The sequence below is a fragment of the Fukomys damarensis genome, unplaced genomic scaffold (assembly GCF_012274545.1).
Source record: "Fukomys damarensis isolate Sample0158 unplaced genomic scaffold, DMR_v1.0_HiC HiC_scaffold_15, whole genome shotgun sequence".
NCBI lineage: Eukaryota > Metazoa > Chordata > Mammalia > Rodentia > Bathyergidae > Fukomys > Fukomys damarensis.
This window is the reverse complement of record NW_022900927.1, coordinates 21616896-21629138: the sequence shown is the minus strand read 5'-3', so window position 1 is coordinate 21629138 and position 12243 is coordinate 21616896. Positions and strand designations below refer to the sequence as shown.

The window sequence follows — 12243 nt, the reverse complement described above, 5'->3', positions numbered from 1 at the left end:
TGTAAACATCCTTCTGAGATAGTCACTACTATCTCTATAAGATTTTTCTTGGCACTTTCCTTTACCAAAAACAAAAAACAAACAAAGAAAAAACCACAACCAAAACTGCAAAACAAAAACAAATCTGTGGGCAAGTCATTCTAGTTTAGTGTTTTGAACATTTTAAAATAGTATATGTAAGGCTGATCTTTTTTCAATTCACCAAACTATATATACAGATATTACAATTGCAAACTTTGAAAATCCTAACTTCATTCTTGACTTTTAAAACAAGGAGAATCTTTACATTGAAATTCAAGTAATATGATGTTTTTGAGTTAGTTGTTTAAAAATGCAAGAAACATATTTTAAAAAATCTAGTTAGGTATCAAACAAAATAATCAGAGAGTATTTAGAGAGTATTTTGATGTATATTAATATTTCATATTTATTAATCAGATCTGAAAAACACAATTAGTATATGTTATTTAGTACTATGTTGGACATCTGTACCAGTAACATGCATGAGTCATTCTAAATTACAATTTTACAAATATTAAGGAAATTTTACCATATATTTCAGGTAATTGGTAGAGATGAACACAATATATTTTCACATTTCTATTTACTAAATTTACTATATATTTGTATGTGAAATGGAGAATAATACAAAAAGAGCACCCCAGATTTAGCTCAGAAGTTTGGCGGCCTGCCTTGCCAAAAAGAAATGCTCCAGAAGAGAATTTAAAAATGCTGTATAGTAAATAGAATATAATGAATAGCAGCTGAAATGTCACATGAAAGTAATTAGACAGTATTTACACTTTATCAAAGTATTGCTGGTTAAAGTTAACAAATAATATAGTCAACTCACCAAAAGAAAAATGATAAAGTTGGTCAAGTCAGTATTACATGGAGAAAAGAATTTCTTCTCTCTTCCTAAAAAGCTGCAAATTCCCTCACAAAGCCCATGATATTTCACTTTCACACTGTGAAATATTTTCTTCATGATTTCCCCTAACATTGTCCAACGTGTGGAATCCTATATGTTTGTTCCACTCACCATGTTAGCACCCTATATTCAGATGAAAGCTTTGCTGTTATAAAAGGAAAATTTTCTGCAATTATTTTGGTAGAAAACTCTGATATATTTCATAGGGCCATTTACATTACTGTTAGCTAGGAAGAAAGGAAACATTGCACCTTTAATATGTTTTATTATGAATAATTTCAGAAATATTCTTCAAGACATATAAATAATATAACATAGTAATGAATTCATGAGAAAGATCAATTTTATCAATCATACTTATATTAGTTGATTATAAAACCTATATTCCACGAGAAGACTGAAGAAATTTTTCAGCAAGATGTTACTTTGTTATTTGAGGAGTGCTGAAGACTGGTAAAAATAAACCAATATTCCTTTACATACATTTTCAGATGATGCATGTATCATCCTTAAGACAAAGGGAAAATCAGTTTTAAAAAAATGAAAGGGAAAGTTGTCCAAAAATCTGATAAAGAAAAAGAACTTGGTGAGACAATTCTTAAAACTAATGAAGTCTACTGTGATATTCCATTCTGGCTAAAACATGGAGAGATGGTCATTCTTGACCTTATGAGCTAATATTCATGTAAAACTGGAAGTAACTCAGAGCTGACCTTTACATTTTTTATTATTTTCAAGCAGATTAACAGAAACTGTGTGATTTTTTTCATGCAGGCTTAAGAGAGAATGGCACAGAAATGATGTTTTGATGTTTAAAAAAATAGTGGTTGAAAACCTATCAATTTTAAGACATGAATTACAAACCTAAGAAACTAAATAAACTCTACTTAGGATAAACTCAAAAAAGAAGCACATAAGGCATGTTATAATTAACTACTGAGAGTTAGAAACACATCTTGATAGTAGAGGAGAAAAATGACTCATTATGATAAGAAATCCTCAATAAGTCTATCTCATGATTGGTCATTAAAAATGACAGAATCATAGCACAGTGATATATGCTCACCTATGTTTACAGTGGCACAGTTTGTAATAGCTAAAATTTGGAAACTGTTCAATTGCCTGTCAACTGGAGACTGGATAAAGAAGATTTTTAAAAATAAAATGGAGTACTACTCAGCCATAAAGAATGAGAAGGTACAGACATTTATACCTAAGTGGATGCACATTGAGGCCATACTCCAGTGAAATTAATAGAACCCACATGTGTAAGTACAGAATAGTTTCTCTGGTGTGAAAAACTAAAAGTGCAAATAAGGATCAAAATATGTAATTGATATTATGGAATAGGAAGAAAAGGTCTAAAGGAGTAGGAGAAGTGGGAGGGGTGGGAGAAAGGTAAGAAGGGAAGAGAAAAAATATGAGAAAAGGAAAAAAATGGAAACAAAGTCATTGTAAATAGGGAAGAGTAGAGGGGTTAAGGGAAGGCATGGGAATGGGAAAAATAGAACAACATACAGCATGTAAAGGTCCAAGATCCCAATGATGAATGCAACTGAATTGTATACCTAAAATGTACCAATAAGCTTAATGGAAAAGTAAAACATGATAGAAACTGTAGTTTTTCTTTTTCCATTCCTTCATCAACACTTGTTGCTTTTTTTTTCCATGATAGCAGATTTAAAGCAATAGATCATGATGACTTTTAATTGCATTCTCTGAAGATATTGAGAAAGTTTTGATATGCCTATTGGCAATTTGTACACTTTGCTTAAAAATATATGTTCAGTTCCTTTGTCCATTTTGAAAGGTGTTTTCCCCCCTTTCTATTGTTATAAGAGTTCTTATGTATTTTGAATATTAACTATTTACTATGGTTTGTAAATATTTTTACTTCTCCACATTACTTTTTCATTCTGTTGATTATTTATTTTGCCATGGAGAATATTTTTAGTCACTCACAACTGCTTTTTTGTTTTTATACCCATGCTTTACTTGTCAGATTACAAATTTTATTGCCAAAACCAATGCTGATGAGGTTTTTCCCTGTTTTTTCCTCCACTCAGAGACTTAGGGTTTCAAGTTGTATAAGCCTTTAGTTCATTCACATTGTTTTGTATAAAATAAGTGTACAACTTCATTGTTTTGAATGTGGATATCCATTTCCCCAACATTTTTATTAAGGTCTACCATGTCTACATTTTATGTTGTTGGTGGTTTTATTACAGCTTAACTGAACATATCTCTGTTTATTTCTAGGATTTTCATTCTGTTTATTCACATATGAATCTTTCTAATTCCAATTACCAGTGTTTGGATTAATAGAGCACAGTGATACAGTTTCAAATCATCACGTAAGATGCTCACAGCTCTGTTCTTTTTCATGATAGGGTTGACTATTGAAGGTCTTGTGGTCTGTCACCAAATTTAGGACTGAAATAGATTTTTTTTCTATTTTCTCAAATCTACCATTAGATTTTTAACAGGGATTGCATTGAATTTGCTGTTCACATGGACACTGTGGAAATATAAACAATATGATAGCTCCCAATCCATGAGCAAAAGTTTCTTTCCATTTATGTGCAACTTCAATGTTTTCACACATATTCTATTAACTTCAATGAGTTTTTAAAATTATCTGGGATGTATTCATAGAGAGTAACTGAAAGCTCAATGTTTTCCTTCTTACTTTGAATATTTTTGAATTTTGTTTTTGTTTGAATGTTTTAGCATTGGCTAAATGCATTTGGTACAAAAGTCTCTGAAATAAATATTACCAGTAGATTTGTAATATGCTCTTTTGGTTGTCATTTATATGAAAGATATTAGTTGTGCTGAGTAAATGATATTAGCTGTATTGAGTAAAATTTTAATTTCTTATTTAATATATTTTTTCTTTGTTTTTACCCTTTTTCAGTAGCTTTTGCATCTTTATTTATTTATTTATTCTTTCTCATTGACTTTATTGGTACTTTTCTTTTTTTTTTTTTTTTTTTTTTTTTTTTTTTTTTTTTTCATTGACTTTTTTGGTTCTTTTTTTTTTTTTTTTTTTTTTTTGGTCTTTCTTAGCTTTATTTTCTTCAGGGTGATTTTAATCATGACATTTATTTTCTAGGAACTCCAATACTACATTTGTCGAAGTGTTAATACACAGGAAATATAACTTTACTTTCTCTTTTTAAGAATACAGTACAATTACATTTGTCATTGGGTTCTTGTGCCTTTACATAACAGATCTTGGTTCTCATTATTCCCCATCCCCTTACCCTCCGTTCATCCCCTCCCCCTCTCCTGTTTACAAAGACTTTGTTTCCATTTTTTCCTTTTCTCATATTTTTTCCTTTCCCGTATTTCCTTTCCCCTCTCTTCCCACTTCCCCTACACCTTAAGCCCTTTTCTTCTGATTTCACATTGCCAATTATACCACTTGAATTTTATTTACACTTTTAGTTTTTCATACCACAGAAATATTTTTTCTGTATATATTTGATATACTTTTCATATCTGTATTAAGCAAGTTAAGTTTTTCTATTTTTTTTTGTTTGGTTTTCTGAGATAGGATCTCACTATGTAGTTGAGACTGACCTGGAACTCATTATGTAGCCCAGGCTGGTCTCGAACTCACAGAGATCCTCCTGCCTCAGCCTCCTGAGTGCTGAGATTACAGGCATGCACCACCATGCCCGGCTTTAAGTTTTGCTATTTTATTGATGATTCTGACATAATGTATTTTGTGACCTATATGAAATAACATGACAAGTTATATCTCAATGTTTTGTTTTTGTTTTTGTTTTTGTACCAGGGATTGAACTTGGGTCCTTGCAGGCCATCAATGTTTCTTAATAATCATGTATCTTTATGTTTCTCATCTCATTTTAGCATTTTAAAAGTTGTATTAACTAATTATAGAAAGACTTATGCATCATAAATGCACATATCTTTTTTTTTTGTGGTACCAGGGAACAGACTTGGGACCCTGTGCTTCTGAGGCAGATGGTGTCCCCACTAAGATGAATGCATATATCTTATGGAGATCTTGATATATTACAAAATGAATCATTTATTTTCAAGCAGCCTCTAAATATTTAAGGGATATAAACTTTAAATTAATTTTTATGGACCTAAAGTTTAGAATGAATATAATGCAAAGTTGAGAATATTTTGAAGGCATAGCTCCTGGAACTTGGTATTTTTAGTAGTGTATGTCATATTAGGTTATGTGCTACTTCATGAATATTTACTTATTAATACTTTTTTCTCAAAAATTAAAAAAAATTTATATAAGTACACTTAATATCATTATAACCTTAATATCAAATAATTGCAGGATTTTATTATGTTTTAGAAGTATTAGGATTGTTATAATCCTATAACTTTTATGCTCTGGTGTCCATTTTTATATTAAAATTGTGCAATTTCTAGTTTTAAAAAGTAAAAGCTTGTAATTAGCTAAACTATCAACCTTATTATTTTCTCTATTTTAAATTAATTTTCATATGTCTTGTTTTACCATTTACAAGTATAATTTTTTTAAATTTCCAGATTCTGAACTTCACATTTATTTTTATATGTATTAATTATATAGTGCTCACTTCTAATAATGACTCTTAGAAAACTGCAAAGGTGTATGATTTATCTTTGAACTTGCTTTATTTATTTTAGTGCCAATAATTGTATTATCAGATCATTATGTATATGTTAAATAAGTCTGTATAAATCTTAAATTGATTTTGATTAACCTCATTGAATTCATTTGTATGATTTTCCACTTCAATGTTTTTATGCAAAATTTTAAGAAAATAGAGGATGTCAAAATATAGTCATTACACTGACTGCAAAAGCAATCATTTCTAGTAACTCTATGTGATGAACTTTATCAGAGGAGATCATGTGCCCTAATCATTGGAGCAATTTCAAAGTATTTTTTTAAGAGGGAGGAATGTAATTAACAGAGATGCAGACATGTACTTCTGTTGCAGCAGAGTTGTTGAAACAATAACCTGTACAGCTTGAAGGAATCTATTTTAACAGAAGGTCAATGTTTTCTCCAATTTTTCCCTATACAGATTCTGAATATCTCATTCTACAGAATAAGGGAATAGAAGTGAGGTAGAGGAAGAACATTTTCTTCAAAGTTATCACAAGGCAGAGTTTTCTAAGCCTTAAAGTTAGATCTCCTTCCATTCATTTAGAGTGGGTTGTTGTGTACTCTGTTTAGGATCACTTATTTTTAGGTATGGTTTGAATAGATTGACTAAAGCTTACTATTCACCTTGTACAAGCAAGTACCAATATAAACACACCTCACACCTCACAGTGTTCAAATGCTTGACACATGTGATATGGAAAAGATAAGGTGAGACAATTACATAAATGATAAAAAATTCAGAATATAGGAAAATATGTTTGAATATAGACAGAAATTTTAAAAAGGGATTTAAAGTAACTATAAAGTATCTTTGGTCAGACAATTTAATTTGAATTCTACTTACCACCCCTTTCTCATACTTACAGCCACTTTTTCATAATATTTATCACTTACTAAGTATGAGGTAGTCAAGTTTTCTGCTCTGTTAGGTAGTTAGTGTGTAATTATTCATTAGAAATAAGTGCTTCAGTATTGTGAATGTGTACTTTATTCCTTTGTGTACACCTATTAGCTACAATGGTAATTTGTGCTTATTTGTGGTTTCCGCTACAGATTTTATAATGATTAGTGGTTGTCTCATGATAACAGTGTTTTGGTGAAGTCCTTAAGGGCCTGTTTCACTTGCTGGTTCCTGAGGGTGTAAATAAAGGGATTCAGCATGGGGGCAACAGAGGTATTAAGGACTGCTACACCTTTGCTTAGAGCTATACCATCTTTTGCAGATGTTTTCACATACATAAAAATGCAACTTCCATAAGAAATAGAAACTACAATCATATGGGAGGAGCAGGTAGAAAAAGCCTTTTTCCTTTGCTGGGCTGAGGGGATCTTCAGAACAGTTCTAAGGATGAGTGTGTAGGATAGAATCACCAAGGTCAAAGTTACCATGAGTGTGAATACTGCCAAGAGAAATGCCATTAGCTCCAGAAACTTTGTGTCAGTGCAGGCAATCATCAGCATAGGAGAAGCATCACAGGTGAAGTGGTCAATAATATTGGAGTCACAGAAATCCAGCTGAAGGCCCATAATCATTGGGGGGAAAATTATGAGAAAACCAGCAAGCCAGGTGCTGAGTACAAGACAGTTGCAGACCTTGTTATTCATGATAGTCGTGTAATGTAGAGGTTTGCAGATAGCCACATAACGATCATAGGACATGACAGCCAAAAGAAAAAATTCTGTTGATCCCAAAAAGATAAAAAAAAATACTTGTGTCATGCAAGCATTATAGGATATGGTTGAGTCCCCTGTTGCAATGCTGATCAGAAATCTAGGAATGCAGACTGTTGTAAATGAAATCTCTAAAAAAGAAAAATTCCTGAGGAAGAAGTACATGGGTGTTTTCAAATGAATAGTTGACAGTGTTAAGGTTATAATGGTCATGTTTCCACTCACACTCAGTAAGTATGTGATGAACATAAAGAAGAATATCACAATTTGTAGTTTTGGGTCATCTGTAAGTCCCAGAAGAATAAATTCACTAACTGATGTCTTATTTGGCATAGCTAGGCTCTGAGTTCTGGTACTCTGTGAGTAGAAAGAAGAGACAAATGTCACCCTGTGATATGATTTCAAATATACTCTTAGTGCTGTCTTATTCTGCACAGATAACTTTACTCGATGCTTTTAAGGAGGTGACAAACTATTTATCCACCTGAATTGAAAGCATTAATTTGAATTTATTAGAAAGGGAAAGGATTAAACTGATCACTTCTAAAAATTACTTTATTCTCACTTTTGTTAACTGTCATACATTTTTGAATACTCATTTAAAACAAAAATTGATTTTTAAAACAGTTATAGGTACCTATGATGAATGGTTAGTTTTCTTAGGTTTAAAATATTAAACACATTACCAGAATACCTAATTCAAAAATTTTATTACAAGAAATAAAAATTTAAATTTTTCTTTGGAAACCTGATTTCTGAGTAATGATTTAATATTCCTGCTAAGTAATTCTTGATTTATATTCATAGATAGAAAAAATGATAATGGCATGTATGAGAAATTGAGTGAAATTCATTATACAAAACTCATCCTTTTAGTACTTCTGGTGGCGTTCACGCAAATACATCAAACTCCTTCGTGACAAAGGTCATACTAAAATACTTCCAATTTTGTTCTCCAATAGTCAATCATTTAAACAAAAGAAAACCTTAATTTAATTAAGAATAAATATATTATTTCAGAAAGTTGCTGAAAATTATCAAAATCTGCTTTATTAAAAGAATGACCTGAAGCTGTTCCTTTTCAAATATGTGATAAAAATTCATTAGAATGAAGGCAGTAACAGTAATGTAGCATAAAAATATAATGGATTTTATTTCTTAATCTTCATCCTTCTCCTCTTGCTTAATATAGAAAAGATCTACAAAATGTTTTCCATATGCCCAACTTTAGTCACTTAAGTTTTATTAAGAAAATCTTTTGGCTGCTATGAAAATTGAAACAGAGAGGGGTGAGGTCAATTTCTTATGGTATATAAATATTATATGAGGTTATTATAGCACCCATATTTGGATTCTACAGCACCCTTTCTAGTGTTCATCATATATAAAATTTCAATTTTACTTGATAAATCAGGCAAATAGTTAACATTTGAAAAAATAGTGATTTGTACTGACCTCAAAATTCAAGAGTTTGTTTTAGCTCTTCAAGCCCAGCTCTGTACTCACACATGAACTATTTTGCATTAGTCCTTCCTGACTGACAGAGACACCAGCAGCAGTGCATGGCAACAACATGGATATTTTAAGTAATAAGAATAGTTGATTCCCACTGAAGCAGACACTCAATCTTGAAGATATTTTCCTGAGTTGTTGAGCATGATGTACTGCTACCAGTGGTAGGAGCAGAGAAACCAGTGTGGTGATTTTGAGTGAGCTATGAGCATAGTCTGATTGTCTCTAAAAGAAACAGACACAATAGGCATTTTAAAAAATTTTGCTTTTGAGTAATTTGTTTTTAAGGGAAATATAATAATCACATACCTTTAGGCAGTCCAGATGCAAGGCTTTAGGAAGGGTGTAGATGACACTGAAGTGGGATAACGCATCCTGTGTCTGCTTTTTCTTCATGAAGTCACACTACTGAGGCTTAGTTATGAAAATGCTGCATAACTCCTTCCTGACAGATAAAGATCTTTGAAGTTGGCTGTGACCATTGTAGGAAGATCTAGGTAGAGAAAATAATAGGAGAATTGACCAAATCCTTTCATGGTACATTTCAAAATGTTTTAATAGTTCTGCTATTTAGAATGTTAAGCAACAAAGTACATATAGAATAAACATACTTAATTTTATATTGGCCTGCTTGTGGTTTAGTTTTCTGATTTTAAAAAGAGAAACACATACCTTAGGTTCACTTTTTATCAGACTCATTCATCTATGTCCAGTCATTTAATTATTAAAATTTAAAGCTTGTATCCCAATGCTTCTTTTTCATAAACCATCTGTCAAGCCAAAAAAGGGGTGAGTAAAATCTAATCAGCATATTTCTAAAGGAATATTATTGTTGGAAATAAAATGCTATGTGTCTCATAATTTTTAGTGATACAGTTTTCAAATAAATCTTTTCTCAAAAAAAACGGAGAAACGTTGTTTGTGCCTTTAAAAAACCCTTTAAAGGAGTTTATTTTGGAAGAAAATATAAAAAAGTCATCCCTGGAGATAGAAAAAGAAATGCATGTACAACACAATTAATTTCAGTAGCTTTTAATCAGGTTCTCTTGGGAGCTATTAGATACTGGAGGAAGATAAAATTTCATGGTGAATCTTTGCAGGAAGTAAAGAGAAAGACTAATGAAATACTGTTTGCTGAGTATGTTTATCAAATTATCATTCCAGGAACTATTTTAATTGAAGAGAGACTTATTTTGACACTGTAAGACTTTTCAGTGAGACAATATAAATTACACAGTTAAAATGTAATTGTGGCCTAAAAGAAACTCCTGCTTGAAATCCTGTAGGGGAAATAAAGGTGGAAAAACACTTCTCCAGAATGAACTGAAGTTCTTTTGGGAAAACCATGCATTTTTGTTGAGATAATTAGCAAAGTTTTACAAATTCTTCAAGTAAATACATGGTATTTAAGGATTTAGAGAGGCTATTTGAAAGGTGTGAGCAGAAATTGTGGGGTTCGTGGTTTAGTTTGAAATATGGTATTGGCACAGTAGACTTCTGAAGTTGGAGTGACTTTACAGGCACCAGTGATTGCTGTGCTTCCGGTTGATGCCCGGGGTGAAGAACAGTGAACAGACTCAGCAGAGAACAACCTGAAAGGCCTGGGAAGGAGAGTTTGAGGACAACTTTCCTTAGTGCAAAAATGACTCAGAAAAACCATCTCATATACCATGGAGGTGTGAAAGACACATATAGGCCTGGTCTAGGAGTACTTGTAAAGTCCTAGTGTTGCCCTAAATTTGTACCTCTGGCAGATTAGTGGGCTCCATGAAAGCAGGAGGCGAAGGTTATGGCAGAATTGTAGCTCTATGGCTTATGTGATGTTTAGTATTGAGTGTCAACTTGATTGGCTGGAAAGACACCCAGGAGATTTAGAAAGGATGCTTCTGTTGTGTCTGGATGGGCCATGAGGGCACGACCTTTGGCTCTGTTTACAGTGCCTAATCTTTCTCTTTGGCTCTTCCCCTTGTCTCTGATCCCTCGACCCCTTGATTTGAACAGCTTTCCTTGGCCATGAACCTCTGTCAGGAGGCTTCTTCCTTGGAGTCAGTCAACCAAGGACTGAAACCTCTCACCATGACCACATTAAACCTCTCTTTCTCTAACTTAGGAATGGCAAGGATCTTGTCTTAGCAATGGAAAAACTATTATATTTCATCAAAGGAGTGCTGTACTTCTGAACCATGTTGCAAAACCAGGAGAATTCTGTTAATCTTCACTTTCATGACTTCAAATATTTGAAAAAAATCTCTGGCTGCACCGTTCAAGTTGTACTCCATGACCTTCTGCTGGGTTGAACTCTGCAAGGTTTTACTGCATTCTGGCTTCCCTTTCCTGAAAACAGTCCAGGTTCCAATGGGAGGTGGTGATCCCTCCAAATTACCAACTGCAGTGGGTCTACTGTGCCTTTATTACAGAGATTTTCTTTACTTTTCCAGTAGGCTTTAATTTTTATCAAGGAGCTTCAGAGAGACCCTTTTTTTTGTTGTTCACTTTTGCTCTTTCTTCTGAAGTGCAGACAAATGGATAAAGAAACCAGGAGAGTGATGATTAAATGAAAAGTATCTGAAACATGACATAATTATTTATAAAGAATCAAATCTAATTGTGAATCTCAAGAGTATAATGACTAACATGTGAAGCTTTCACAGAGACCTTCAGCAACTGATTGTACCAGTTATAGAAAATAATAGTGTCTTTCAGGTCACCGATTGACTATTTTTTTTTTTATTGAGTTTATTGGTACATTTAGGGATACAGTACAGTTACATTCATTGTTGGGATCATGTACCTTTACATGGCAAGTCTTGATTCTCATTTTTTTCCCCTTACCTCTGCCCTCCCTTCACCCCCTCCTCCCCTCCCCATCTACAAACACTTTATTTTCATCTTTTCATTCTCTCACATTTTTTTCTTTTCCCTTTTTGTTCTTCCCCTACGTATCACACCTTCCCTACACCTTTAGCTCCTTTCCTCCCATTTCTAAATGTCAGTAATCTTATTAGAATCTTATGCATTGTTGCAGAATATTCACACCAGGGAAACTATTCGGTATTTACACATGTGGGACTTATTTATTTCACTTAGGAGTATATCTTCAATATGTATCCATTTTCCTATGAATGAATCTATTCTCTCGCTCTTTATGGCTGAGTAATATTCCATTTTATAGAAAAACCACAACTTCTTTATCCAGTTTCCAACGGATGGGCAAATAGGTTGTTTCCAAGATTTAGCTATTACAAACTGTGCCGCTATAAACATGGGTGCACATACTTCTCTGTGATATGATTCTTTTAGTTCTCTTGGAAAGATACCCAACAGAGGGATGGCTGGGTCAAATGGAACCTCCAGTCCAAGCTCTTTGAGGTATCTCCATATTGATTTCCATAGTGGTTGCACTAGTCTGCACTCCCACCAACAATGGAGGAGGGTTCCTTTCTCCCCACAACCCCGCCAACATTTGTTATTGTGTGATTTC

The 12243-nt window shown here is 32.8% G+C and overlaps 1 protein-coding gene across 1 annotated transcript; it reads right to left on the bottom strand.

Moving 5' to 3' along the window:
- Window positions 1-6656: 6656 nt before the first annotated feature.
- LOC104876622 (olfactory receptor 6C65) lies at window positions 6657-7583 on the bottom strand. The gene has a single exon (XM_010644806.1). The coding sequence runs from the start codon at window positions 7581-7583 to the stop codon at window positions 6657-6659; it is 927 nt and encodes a 308-aa protein (XP_010643108.1).
- Window positions 7584-12243: the final 4660 nt, after the last annotated feature.